Source organism: Peromyscus californicus, unplaced genomic scaffold (genome assembly GCF_007827085.1).
Source record: "Peromyscus californicus insignis strain IS unplaced genomic scaffold, ASM782708v3 Scaffold_4__1_contigs__length_199733344, whole genome shotgun sequence".
Classification (NCBI taxonomy): Eukaryota; Metazoa; Chordata; class Mammalia; order Rodentia; family Cricetidae; genus Peromyscus; species Peromyscus californicus.
The window spans coordinates 116,237,541-116,252,545 of record NW_026294562.1 but is presented as its reverse complement, the minus strand read 5'-3'; the positions used below and the strand labels follow the sequence as shown (position 1 = coordinate 116,252,545).

Genomic DNA, 15,005 nt, shown 5'->3' with positions numbered 1-15,005 from the left:
GATACAAAGCAATCGGAATAACCTCCTGTGTTCTATCAGACCACCATGGTCTAAAGTTGGATTTCAACAACAACAAAAACTACAGAAAACCTGCAATCTCATGGAAACTGAATAATACCCAACTGAATCACCAATGGGTTAAGGAAGAAATAAAGAAAGAAATTAAAGACTCCCTAGAGATCAATGAAAATGAAGACACCACATATCCAAATTTATGGGACACTATGAAAGCAGTACTAAGAGGGAAATCCATAGCACTAAATGCCCACATAAATAAGTTGGAGAAATCTCACACTAGAGACTTAACAGCATACCTGAAAGCTCTAGAACAAGAGGAAGCACAGTCTCCCAGGAAAAATAGACGCCAGGAAATTATCAAAGTGAGAGCTGAAATCAATAAAATAGAAACAAAGAGAACAATACAAAAAATTAATGAAACAAAGAGTTGGTTCTTTGAGAAAATCAACAAGATAGACAAGCCCTTATCCAAACTAACCAAAAGACAGAGAGAGAGCATCCAAATCAACAAAATCAGAAATGAAAAGGGGGACATAAGAACAGACATTGAGGAAATCCAGAGAATCATCAGGTCATACTTCAAAAACCTCTATTCGACAAAACTGGAAAACCTAAAAGAAATGGATAACTTTCTGGATAGGTACCACATACCTAAGTTAAATCAAGACCAGATAAACTATTTAAATAGTCCAATAACCCCTAACGAAATAGAAACAGTCATTAAAAGTCTCCCAACCAAAAAAAGCCCAGGACCAGATGGTTTCAGCGCAGAATTCTACCAGATCTTCAAAGAAGAGTTAATACCAATACTCTCTAAATTGTTCCACACAATAGAAACAGAAGGAACATTACCAAACTCCTTCTACGAGGCTACAATTACCCTAATTCCTAAACCAAACAAGGATACAACAAAGAAAGAGAACTACAGACCGATCTCCCTCATGAACATTGATGCAAAAATACTCAATAAAATACTGGCAAACAGACTCCAAGAACACATCAAAACAATTATCCATAATGATCAAGCAGGATTCATTCCAGGGATGCAAGGGTGGTTCAACATACGAAAGTCTGTCAGTGTAATACACCATATAAACAAACTCAAAGAAAAAAACCACATGATCATCTCACTGGATGCAGAAAAGGCATTTGACAAAATCCAACACCCCTTCATGATAAAGGTATTGGAGCGATCAGGAATACAGGGAACATACCTAAACATAATAAAGGCAATTTACAGCAAGCCAACAGCCAACATCAAATTAAATGGAGAGAAACTCAAAGCAATTCCACTAAAATCAGGAACGAGGCAAGGCTGTCCACTCTCCCCATACTTATTCAATATAGTACTTGAAGTTCTAGCCAGAGCAATAAGACAACATAAGGAGATTAAGGGAATACAAATTGGAAAGGAAGAAGTCAAGCTTTCCCTATTTGCAGATGACATGATAGTATACTTGAGCGACCCCAAAGATTCCACCAAGGAACTGATACAGCTTATAAACGCCTTCAGCAACATAGCAGGATACAAGATCAACTCAAAAGAATCAGTAGCCCTCCTATATACAATGGACAAAGAAGCAGAGAAGGAAATCAGAGATACATCGCCCTTTACTATAGCCACAAATGACATAAAATACCTTGGGGTAACACTAACCAAGCAAGTGAAGGACCTATATGACAAGAACTTTAAGTCCCTGAAAAAAGAAATTGAAGAAGATCTCAGAAAATGGAAAGATCTCCCATGCTCATGGATAGGCAGGACTAACATAGTAAAAATGGCAATCTTACCAAAAGCAATCTACAGATTCAATGCAATCCCCATCAAAATACCAACACAATTCTTCACAGACCTGGAAAGAATAATACTCAACTTCACATGGAAAAACAAAAAACCCAGGATAGCCAATGGAATCCTGTACAATAACACAACTTCTGGAGGCATCACGATCCCTGACTTCAAGCTCTACTATAGAGCTACAGTAATAAAAACAGCTTGGTACTGGCATAAAAACCGACATGTGGACCAATGGAATCGAATTGAAGACCCTGACATTAATCCGCACACCTATGAACATATAATTTTTGACAAAGAAGCCAAAAGTGCACAATGGAAAAAGAAAGCATCTTCAACAAATGGTGCTGGCAAAACTGGATATCAACATGTAGAAGGCTGCAAATAGATCCATATCTATCACTGTGCACAAAACTTAAGTCCAAGTGGATCAAGGACCTCAACATAAATCCAGCTACTCTGAACCTGCTAGAAGAGAAAGTAGGAAGTAGTCTTGAACGCATTGGCATAGGAGATTACTTCCTAAATAGAACACCAGTAGCACAGACTCTGAGAGAAACAATAAATCAATGGGACCTCTTGAAACTGAGAAGCTTTTGTAGAGCAAAGGATATGGTCAACAAGGCAAAGCGACAGCCTACAGAATGGGAAAAGATCTTCACCAACCCCACATCTGACAGAGGACTGATATCCAGAATATATAAGGAATTCAAGAAATTAGACATCAAAATGCCCAACAGTCCAATTAAGAAATGGGCTATAGAACTAAACAGAGAATTCTCAACAGAGGAAACTCAAATGGCCGAAAGACATTTAAGGAATTGCTCAACATCCCTAATCATCAGGGAAATGCAAATCAAAACAACTCTGAGATAGCACCTTATGCCTGTCAGAATGGCTAAGATCAAAAACACTGAAGACACCTTATGCTGGAGAGGATGTGGAGCTAGGGGAACTCTCCTCCACTGCTGGTGGAAATGCAAGCTTGTACAACCACTTTGGAAATCAATATGGCGCTTTCTTAGAAAGTTGGGAATCAATCTCCCCCAAGATCCAGCTATACCACTCTTGGGCATATACCCAAGAAATGCTCAACCACACCATAAGAGCACTTGTTCAGCTATGTTCATATCAGCATTGTTTGTAATAGCCAGAACATGGAAACAACCCAGATGCCCTTCAACTGAAGAATGGATAAACAAAATGTGGTACATATACACAATGGAATACTACTCAGCAGAGAAAAACAATGGCATCATGAGATTTGCAGACAAATGGATGGATCTAGAAAAAATCATCCTGAGTGAGGTAACCCAGACTCAGAAAGACAAACATTGTATGTACTCACTCATAGCAGGATACTAGACATGAAACAAGGATGACTTGTCTGCTACTCACATCACCAGGGAGGCTACCTGGAAAACAGGACCCCAAGAAAGACACAGGGATCGCCCAATGACAGAGAAATGGAATGAGATCTACATGAACAGCCTGGACATGGGTGGGGGTAGTGAAGGGCAAGGGTCGAGGGAAACAGAGCTTGGGGGAGCAGGAGATCCCAGCTGGATCAACAACAGAGAGGGAGAACAAGGAATAGGAGACCATGGTAAATGAAGACCACATGAGAATAGGAAGAAACAAAGTGCTAGAGAGGCCCACAGAAATCCACAAAGATACCCACACAACAGACTGCTGGCAATGGTCGAGAGACAGCCCGAACTGACCTACTCTGGTGATGGGATGGCCAAACACCCTAATTGTTGTGCTAGAAACCTCATCCAACCACTGAGGGATCTGGATGCAGAGATCCATGACTAGGCCCCGGGTGGATCTCTGGGAGTCCAATTAGCGAGAATGAGGAGGGTTTATATGAGAGAGAATTGTTGTGACCAAGGTTGGATAAAGCACAGGGACAAATAGCCAAATGAATGGAAACACATGAACTATGAACCAATGGCTGAGGGGTCCCCACTGGATCAGGCCCTCCGAATGGGTGAGACAGTTGATTGGCTTGATCTCTTTGGGAGGCATCCAGGCAGTGGGACCAGATCTTGTGCTCATTGCATGAGTTGGCTGTTTGAAACCTGGGGCCTATGCAGGATTGTTTGGCTTGGCCTGGGAGGAGGGGACTAGACCTACCTGGACTGAGTCTACCAGGTTGACCTCAGTCTGTGGGGAAGACTTTGCCCTGGAGGAGATGGGAATGGGGGGGCGGTTGGAGGGAAGGTGAGGGGGACGGGAGGGGGGAGAACAAGGGAATCCATGGCTGATATGTAGAACTGAATTGTATTGCAAAATAAATTAAAATAAATTTTAAAAAAAAGAAACTAGAGAAAGGAGCTGTTGAAGAAGCCATAGAGGGGTGATACTTACTCGTTTTCTTCTCATGGTTTATTCAGCCTGCTTTCTTTTTTTGTTTTGTTTTGTTTTTGTTTTTCGAGACAGGGTTTCTCTGTGTAGCTTTGCGCCTTTCCTGGAACTCACTTGGTAGTCCAGGCTGGCCTCGAACTCACAGAGATCCTCCTGGCTCTGCCTCCCGAGTGCTGGGAATAAATGCGTGCGCCACCACCGCCCGGCTCAGCCTGCTTTCTTATAGACTCTAGGATCACAAACCAAGAGATGGCGTGACCCTCCCCTGTCAATCACTAATTAAGAAAATGTTCCACAGACATGCCCACAACCAATATCATGGAGATAATATCTTAACTGAGTGTACCTCATCTCAGATGACTTTAGCTTGTGTCTAGTTGACATAAATGTTTAGCATACTACTCTTGTTCATGCACACAAAGGACTCTACATCATACTATAAAGACATTTTTTGGCTCATGTTCATAGGATGGAAATCTAAAATAGTACAATATTCCTAAAATAAATGCATACAAAGACAACCTAAATGAAATTGAGATATAACAGTTGAGATCAAGCCCCAACTGTACAGACAGGTCTTGTAAACAAAGAAAGCTTACAGCACCAAGAATGGGTTACATTTTATTGAATAGTTAGCCAAATCTGCCCCAAAGGGACCCTCCAAAAACACAGGCTATTACCAAGGCTCTAGGCTCCTGTCTATGAACTGAGGATAAGGCCCTTTGGCTGAAGATGACACCTACACAGTTGAGTGAAAGTTAAGAAATCAAGCTGGTGCCTAACTAGAGCATTTATGCCTGCTAACTACTGCCCATAGTACTCAAATTCTCTGAAAAACAAGCAAGGTAAACACAAACCTAAACATCTACAATGGTGACTGCCTGCAAGATGTGCTAGTGAAACAGTGGCACAAAGCTGGTGGGAGTAACCAAATAATAATTGACATGGTTTAGGTCCATTCCAAGGGATCAAATACATGTCTGACACTGCAGTGCTGGCCAAGAACCTGACAACAGATAAGACAGGGACCTAGGGGAAAACCAAAGAACAAAGCCATAAAATGACTCCTAATTTCATTCTGCTGTAGTTATTGATCTGCTCTTTACTCAGACATTGTCAGAAAAGTTTTTTCTTCCAGCATATATAGATAAATACTGAGACCCACAGCTGGTCAATGTACAGAGAGTGAGTGACCTTGCACCACTTTTACATGTGGTGTCTCCATCAAATGCACCATCCCTTCCCACAGGGCTCAAGGAACTCCATGGCAGAAAGAGTCGGAAAGATTTGTAAGAGCTAGAGTGGACTGAGAAAACAAAATAAATATGGCATTCTATGCTCAGGACTGATGCACATGACCTCACAGAAGCTAAGGCAGTATGCAAAAGATCTGCCAAATGGAGTCCATTTGTTCAGTGCAAAATTGGACAAAAGCTCCTATCCTAAGCTCAGGAGATATTTCCTATCAATATTTGCTTGCAAACAAAAACTTTGTTCTCTCCAACATAGTCTTCCTGGGGACACAGACTTCCCTTTGGGCCTGGCCCAAGATTCAGCAGTATATGGCTAAAACAATATAAACTCAGTGGTATCTGTGAAGCTTCATTGTATAATAATTTATTTTTCAGGGCTTTAAAAGTTATTTTAACCTTAAAGTCCTTTAGATTTGTATTATGTCTTCCAGTTTTGTGTTTTTAGGGATTCCTGTGTGTAAGAATGTGTGTCTTATTATCTATATGTATATCTCATTCTTTTTATTTCTTCTTTGTGTCTGATTGTGTTACCTATTCTGATTTGTTTTTGTTTTATCTTATTTTCTAACAATTAATTATAAGAGTCTTTGTTTTCCATCAAGAGAAAGAAAGGGTGTGAGTTCAGACAGGAGGGGCGGTGCAGAGGAGTTGGGGGAGTGAAACCTACAATCAGAATATAATGTATGAAAAGTAAATTTTCAATAAAAAATGCAGGGAATTTAAGTGTGATCTGTGCTATAATGTAGATAGCCCTGTGAAAATATTATATTAGGTTAAAAAAAAGCATAAAAGAGTAAAAAGCGGATTATCTCATTCAAAATAAAAGACCAAATGGAACTCTTTGGGATAGAATGTAGATTCAGGAATAGGTAGGAATGAGGGGATAAAATGATGACAGCTGAACCACTCATTATTCATGATTCCTAGCAAAATGTTCTGTATTTTGAACTTGACTCTGGTGATAAATGCACAGTTCTTTGTATGTCTCATTCATTATTTTAAACAAGTGGAACTAAAAATATATCTTAACAGAAACAAAAACAAAAGCCCAAAACAAATTAGCTATTTGAGATTTGTGCTTTTTCCCCTTTGGAATCATAGTTCAATTTAAATTAATATTTATATTATTCAATAATTTTATATTGAGAGAGTTCTATATAAAATCTTCAAAGGTTTACTTCTTTACATTTCAAAAAGTATCTATTGCTCCCTTGTGCCATCATCAATGATGCTACATTTTCTTATCTGCTTGGGAAGCCTCTATTTATCAGCTGTTGTTTTTCTTTTTAATCTGTGGAAAATAAAGAGTTTATCAGATGAGGTTTTTCTCTGGGACACAGCACATTATCTATGGAAGTGAAGTAGCATTGTGAACTTTTTAACTTGAATGTTCTATTTAGTCACAAGTCACTTATCTTTCTGTAAAAAAAAAAAAATCACTATATTTAGAAAGGAGAAAGAAACTTACTCCAACGTTTTCTCCACATAGAAGATGACTGGAAACTAGAACAATATTGCCAATTGATAGATAACTGAAATATGAAGGCCAGTTTTTAGTTTTTAAAAAAAGATTATAGCACTTTGATGGTTAAACATTTTCCATTGGAAAGCCATTTTTTTTCAAGAGAAATTGGACAATACAAATTAGACTTGTGATGCATTGAAAAATGAGACAAAGTGTGCTGGTTAGGAAAGAGGCATGGATGAGGGAAGTTATTGGAAGGGCATGGATATGATCATAATGCATTCCATGAAATCTTCAAATGAGCAATAAAATTTTAAATAGACAATACAAGCTGGTGTAGTTATGTGAGAAAATAAGTGATTCCTTCCTGCATTTTCAGGTAGGCTCACAGTTTAGAGATTTGTCTCAATCTCTATGGAGATTGATTGATAGTATTGGTTCCCTCTCATCATGATACATCCATATGGGAAACATGTATGACTAGAATATTTTCAACATAGTTTGGACAAACAGAAGAAAATTATAGGCAAAATTGTGATCCTAATTCCAGTGGAGGGTACACTTATCAATAACTTAATTTCCTGTTGTATACAAACAATGCTGACTGGAAGATCCATAATATGCAGTACAAACATTTACGTATTCCTCATATCTAATCTCCAACAGCATTGGAAATATCGAGAATATATATATATAATATATATATATATTATATATATATAAAATACTTTTATTTCTTATGTCAATCAAATTCCAATTAATAAAGAATAGTGGATGCCAAAAGAAGAATCCTTTTCTCAGTAACAGAGAAATTCTGATTATGAATGTCAACAGAGGAATTAGAATAATTGAAATTTAGTTTGTTAAATGACACACCTAAGTGCTCATTCAAATCAGAAATGTTGTAAAAGGGCCAGGAACTGTATAAACAAACAATCCTTCTGATAAATTGGATCTGATGATAGCTATGAAGATCCAAAGAATTTACCAAATTAAAGGAACATATTATTCACTTTTAAGTTAAAATGAATACATATACAATACATTTTTAAACATATTTTTATTTTATGATGAACTTAATTTCACATATCAGCCATGGATTTCCCCATTCTTCCTCCTCTCCCCCCCAATCCACCCCCCTTTCCCACCTCCTCCAAGGCAAGGTCTCCCCTGGGAGTCAGCCCAGCCTTTTAGAGGAAGCTCAGGCTAGTCCAGTTGCCTCCTCCCTATACCAAGGCTGAGAAAAGTGTCCTAGCATAGGCCCCAGGCTTTAAAAACCAGCCCATGCACCAAGGGCTGGTCCTGGCTCCACTGCCTGGGGGCCTTCCAAACAGTTCAAGCTAATCAACTGTCCCACTTATCCAGAGGGCTTGGTCCAGTTCCATGGCGGCTCCTCAGCCATTGGTTCACAGTTCATGCGTTTCCACTAGTTTGGCTATTTGTCCCTGTGCTTTTTCCAATCATGGTCTCAATATCTCTCACCCATACAATCCCTCCTCTCTGGTTCAGCCGTGGATCTCTGTATCTGCTTCCATCAGACACTAGATGAGAGTTCTATCATGACAGCCAGGGTGTTCAGCCATCTGATCACTAGAGCAGGTCAGCTCAGGCACTCTCTTGACCACTGCCAGTAGTCTACAGTGGAGGTATCTTTGTGGATTTCTGGGGACCTCTCTAGCATTCTGCTTCTTCCTATTCCCCTGGGGTCCTCATTCATCATGATATCTCCCTCCCCATTCTCCCACTCTACTCCTGATCAAGTTGGGACCTCCGACTCCCCTAAGCTCTCTTTCCCCTGACCCTTGCCCTCCATTACTCCCCTACCCCCAGTTTGCTCATGTAGATCTCATCCATTTCTCTGTCATTGGCCAATCCCTGTGTCTTTTTCAGGGTCCTCTTTACTAGGTAGCCTCTCTGGAGTTCTGAGTTGCAATCTGGTTATCCTTTGCTTTACATCTAGTATCCATTTATGAGTGAGTACATATCATGTTTGTCTTTTTGAGTCTGGGTTACTTCGCTCAGGATGATTTTTCCTAGTTCCATCCATTTGCCTGCAAACCGAATGATGTCATTCTTTTTCTCTGCTGAGTAGTACTCCATTGTGTATATATACAACATTTTCTTTATCCATTTTTCATTTGAAGGGCATCTAGGTTATTTCCAGGTTCTGGCTATTACAAATAATGCTGCTATGAACATAGTTGAGCATGTGTTCTTGTGGTTTGATTGAGCATTCCTTGGGTATATGCCCAAGAGTGGTGTAGCTGGGTCTTGAGGGAGGTTGATTTTCAATTTTCTAAGAAAATGTCATATTGATTTCCAAAGTGGCTGTACAAGTTCACCAAGACTGCTCAGCAGCAGACCCTGCAATCTACATGCCCTGCCCTGATTCCCATCTGCCCGAGACCCCAGCTACTTCCTGAGGCTTGGAAACCAACCCCCAGCACTATTTGGACCTAGAGAGCTCTCATTGGGCCTAGTGAGAGAGCTGTCATTGGAGAAAGGGCTGTCATTGGACCAAGAGTAACCTCAACAGACAGGGAATCTGCTAGCCCTCATTAGACCAAGATTGGCTTCCTGAAACACAGAATCAGTCAGCTCTAACTGGACCAAGAGTCCTTAGAAGACCAAGAAAGCATTTGTGACTCATAGAAACAACTAGATTGTGTCAACCCTAGAGCAGCTCCCTGAGACACAAAATCTGCCTGCTCCAATTAGACCAAGAGCTAAGATTAGACACAGAAGGCCCTCCTGAAACACAGACACAACAAGCACAGAGTGGAACAACAGCAACTCACTCAGACACAGGCACCTCTTATACCCATTAAAGGAGGAGATGGGCAGACATCAAGGCAGAAGTACATACAACAACATAAAGAGCAATACAGCATCACCAAAACCTAGCACTCCTCCAACAGCAAAACCTGAACATCTCAAGGTAGTAGAAGCAGAAGAAAGTAACCTTAATAGCATCATGAACATGCTAGAGGCCTTTCAAGAAAAAATGAAAAATGAAATGGAGGAAAAGATAAACAAAAAAGTGGAAGAAATCTATAAAGAAACTGAGAAAAAGACAAACAAAAAATTGGAAGAAATAGAGGAAAAGACAAATAAATTGGAAGAAAGCAATAAATACCTTAAAGAAAACCATGAAAAAGCAATGAAACAGGTGAGGGAAACAGTTCAAGAACTGAAAAGGGAAATAGAAACAATGAAGAAAACACAAACAGAGGGAATGCTGGAAATAGAAAATCTGAGTAAACAAACAGGAAACACAGATGCAAGCATAATCAACAGAATACAAGTGATGGAAGAGAGGATCTATTGTGTAGAGGATACAACAGAGGAAACAGATTCATCAGTCAAAGAAAATACTAAAGTCAAAAAGTCATAACACAAAATGTCCAAGAACTCTGGGACACCATGAAAAGACCAAACCTAAGAATAATAGGAATAGAAGGAGAAGAATACCAACTCAAAGACAAAGAAAATATATTCAACAAGATCATAGAAGAAAACTTTCCCAACTTAAAGAAGGAAATGCCTATGAAGATACAAGAAGCCTATAGAACACCAAACAGACTAGTCCCCCTGCCAAAGTCCCCTCACTACTTAATAATTAAACAACTAAATGTACAGAATAAAGAAAGAATATTAAGAACAGCAAAGGAAAAAGGCCAAGTGACTTATAAAGGCAAACCCATCAGAATAACACCCTATTTCTCAATGGAGATTTTGAAAGCCAGAGGACCTGGACAGATGTAATGCAGACACTAAGACACCATGGATGCCAGCCTAGACTAATATACCCAGCAAAACTTTCAATCATCATAGACGGAGTGAACAAGACATTCCAAGACAAAGCAAGGTTTAAAAAATACCTATCCACAAATCCAGCCCTACAGGAGGCACTAGAAGGAAAATTCCAACCTAAGGAAACCAGATACACCCACGAAAACATAGGCAATAGATAACCCCATAGCAGTAAACCCCAAAGAAGAGAAGTACACACACACTACCACCAAAAGATAACAGGAACTAACAATCACTGGTCACTAATATCCCTTAATAGCAATAGACTTCTTTCACCTATAAAAAGACACAGGCTAATAGAATGAATATGAAAACAGGACCCATCTTTCTGCTGCATACAAGAAACACACCTCAAATTCAAAGATAGACAATACCTAAGAATAAAAGGCTGGCAAAAGACTTTCCAATCAAATGGTCTTAAGAAGGAAGCCATTGTAGTCATCCTAATATCCAGCAAAATAGACATCAAACTAAAATCTATCAAAAGAGACCAAGAAGGACATTACATACTCATCACAGGAAAGATCCACCAAGTGGAAGTTTCAATTATGAACATTTATGCCCCAAACATAAGGGCACCCACATATGTAAAGAAACATTACTAAAGCTTAAATCACATATCAAACCCCACACATTAACAGTGGGAGACTTCAACACCCCATTCTCACTACTGGAAAGATCTACAAAATTGAAACTTAACAGAGAAATAAGGGACTTAACTGATGTTATGACTCAAATGGACTTAATTGATATCTACAGAACATTCTATCCTTACAACAAATTTGTATTAAATTCTCTAACTTGCCACAAAGTAAATTTCTGATGTTCTACAAAGCATATGAATATGATGAGTGGACTGTCGCTTCTCTTCTATTTTCACTGTGATGACACTGGACACTAGTAGAAATAGTCTGACAAAATATGTATGCTATTGTATTTTCCCTTAAAATTCATGTTGTGGTTTCCTTAACCATGCTTTTCACATATAGCTAAACAATACCTTAAAGATTTTACAAATAGGTACATAGGCAGAATGTCTCTTCATAATACCAATTTATATTTCCACAGAAGAGCCTTATTTAAGATGATGAATATGTGTTTAATTTTGCTGAATCTCATTCAGCCTGGTCATGTTTCAGAACGTCATATTTTATTCATAGTGATCTATATTATATATTTATTTATTTAGATAATACACCATGTAAGTGCATTAATACTCTCATATTTTATTCTATAAAATAATTTGTTCTATCAAATGTGATATCTTGTTTCTAATCCTGGTAGAACCATCCAAATATTGCTTAGAAAATAAGAATGAATAGTTATAAAATAAAAACTGCTGTTTACTCATAATACAGAAGAGAAACATACAGTAATCTGGAAACATGTTTGCTACATAATAAAAATACTGAATAGGAATTTAGATACAAAATATCCAGTCTGTAATGAGCATAGAAGTGTATGAAGAAAATTCAGGATATGATCAGGACCATTGTTTTATATGTGAGGCATTTATGCCTCCATGAGAAAGTTTCTATACTAATTGATTACTTTTTTTTTAGTAAAAATCCAAACAAATGAGTCTAGGAAGAAAACATTTGCTTGGCCGTTTTCTTTATTACTCATAAGTTAGCAGAAATCAGAATATTTCTCTGGACCTCTCTCATCTTGTGTCATATAAATTTATAAGAATAGATGTAGAATGACCCTGTGATTTCAAGTGCCAGAATTTTAGATGTAAAATTCCTCATCATCTTAAAATAGGAGGTCACATCACTGAGGTATATTAATTCAGTAGCTGATAAAATTTGAAAGTGAATGATATGAATTAAAAACATTCTTGCTATTACTTTCAAGGCACAGCCTGCCTGCAATGTGGAGATAATCATTGGCTTATGGAAGACATGATATAGGTAATGGTGAGCATTTTTTGTTCAAATTCTACTCAAAATGCCCTTCACTCTTCCTCATTTGCATTGGATCATTTGGATGTCTGTGTCATCTTCTTCATGTTCCATATTACCATGAATATTACTTTTATAACTATTATATGATCCCTTGCTCATTGCTCTACATTCTCCTTCAAACCTAATGATATTTTTGATAAATGGATAAATGATCAACACATAGGATATTGTTTCACTTTTGTGATTTTTAATTTGTTCTGAGATATTTCTATTTTGTAATACAGTCAGAAACTTTCTCCTCTCTTTTGAATGTCCTACTAAGATAAGCTATCAAAAACTGAACATAACCTTTATCTACAACTGAAAACTGTGATGATTCTCCAACATATACAATGCTATACCTAGTAATGTGTTTTTACTCATATTTAGAATGTTATTTTTGACAATTTCCCTATCAAACTCCAAGTGACATTGTAACAATCTCCTCAGTTGAAATCTCAACCAGTAACCTCATTGATGAAGGAAAATTATGGTCAAAAATATAAATCAATCATTGTGTAGTGTACTTATCCTTATAATAAAAAAATTATGTAATTAGGGAAAGAAGAGAAAGATTTAAATTGGAATAAATTTAATAAACGAATGCATATGCAGCAAAATGATACATGACAATTTTTAATCAATAAATTGGCTTCAGCCTGGATAAATTTGGATGAATTTGTTACTTTAGTACTTCTCTCTCAACTGTTAGCAAGTACCACAGACAGCACCTTTTATTCTAGCACTTTCAAGGGAAAATAGTAAATCATTGCTTGCAGGAGCATCGACTATTCTAGCAAGTGAACACATTGACTACTGGAGTACTCTTAATGGATGCTTCATGTGTTTCTAACTTAGAACTTTGAAAAAAGTTCTGATATTGTTTATTCAACAAAAATGTGGCTATGCATATGTAACAGAATGTAAAGGAAAGGACAGCATAAAACTATCATAGGGAACAGATATTGATTTTCCACACCTGATTTCAGCTGCAGGAGACCAAGAACACAACAGTTGTAAAATTATGACAAATAGATTATTTGAAAAATATCTCTGCACCTTTTATATATATATATATATATATATATATATATATATATATATATATATATATATATATATATATATATATATATTTATATAAAACTAAAAGTCAGGGCAAACACACCAAGATCCACTTTGTAGGAATTGGTCATTGTGTGCTGATGAAAACACAATAAAAAACAGTAGCAGATGAAAGAAAGACCCCTTTATTGTAGCCTCTATGAAATAAACTAAAAACAGTGTTTAGTACTTCGTTTGTGAGGGGCATCACATGACACCAGTTGGGAACTGTCATATTAAAGGATTGGCTCTAAAAGCAAAGTTGACAGCATGGATCATTTATTCAGCTTTCAGCCTGGAATCTGTGACTTGAAAAATACAAACAAGCTAACCTCTAAACCATCAGAAACAGGACAATAACCTTCAGTAAACATGAAATAAATTTGGGTAATGTCCTAATGGGGGGAGGAAAAGACAGAAAGAAGACACACAGAATAAGGGTCTACCTCTCCACAGCCCTAGAATGCATCATCTACCATGATAAACAAAAATTAATAAGTGAAAGAGGCACTTACTGTTTATCTAGACTTCCACTGAAATAATCATTCTTCATATTTCCATGTTCTGTATAAATGAAAAAGGAACAATCAGTGTCTTTATCTCCTTCTGGGTTTTCCTTGTCTTTCACTCTGAAAAAGCACACAGGGTCAGTCAAACTGCAAAGAAATAAGGCAGGCTTTAGGACCAGGAAGACAAAGAGCAAAGACAACATCTTTGTAATGTAGCTGAGATGAGAGCCTGAGCAAAGTGCAGCATGGAGAGTCAGGAAGAAACTCACGTATCAATTATGCATGAACACATTCATGTGTCTCTTTTTATTATTATAGTTACTGCGAAGGAATGCAGTACTTTTCAGAAATCTCAGTACATTTCTTTTGAGTATACTGTTTGTCTCTGTGGGTTGTATAGTCACTCTCTGGCCTGGGGCTCTGCATATGAGTTCCTAAGTCCAGGGAACAATTAAGGGATAATAATTTCATTTATGATAATTCTTCTGCTCCATATCCCTTATGATTAGATCCATGTCATTGGACATGAAGTTAGCAGACACAATTCCTCTTGGGCAAATTTTCTAACAAGCCTAGTTTACCAAATCAGTTCTCTGATTACCATTTGTAGTAGTTGAGTTGGATTACATCAGACTTTCCAAATGAGTTTTGTGTCAAAAACAGTTCTTCATAGACTGAGCTTAATATAGACACACAGAATGTTTATTATAGGAAGCAGTATCTTTATTGTCT

At 37.7% G+C, this 15,005-nt stretch overlaps 1 protein-coding gene across 1 annotated transcript in view; it reads right to left on the bottom strand.

The window, feature by feature from the left end:
• LOC128125723 (vomeronasal type-2 receptor 116-like) overlaps positions 1-14,479 on the bottom strand; it is a 28,507-nt gene extending 14,028 nt beyond the window's left edge. Inside the window, exon 1 of the mRNA XM_052763369.1 lies at positions 14,280-14,479. Coding sequence (XP_052619329.1) covers positions 14,280-14,476 — 197 coding nt within the window. The 5' untranslated portion in view covers positions 14,477-14,479. The remainder of the gene's footprint in view (positions 1-14,279) is intronic.
• Positions 14,480-15,005: the final 526 nt, after the last annotated feature.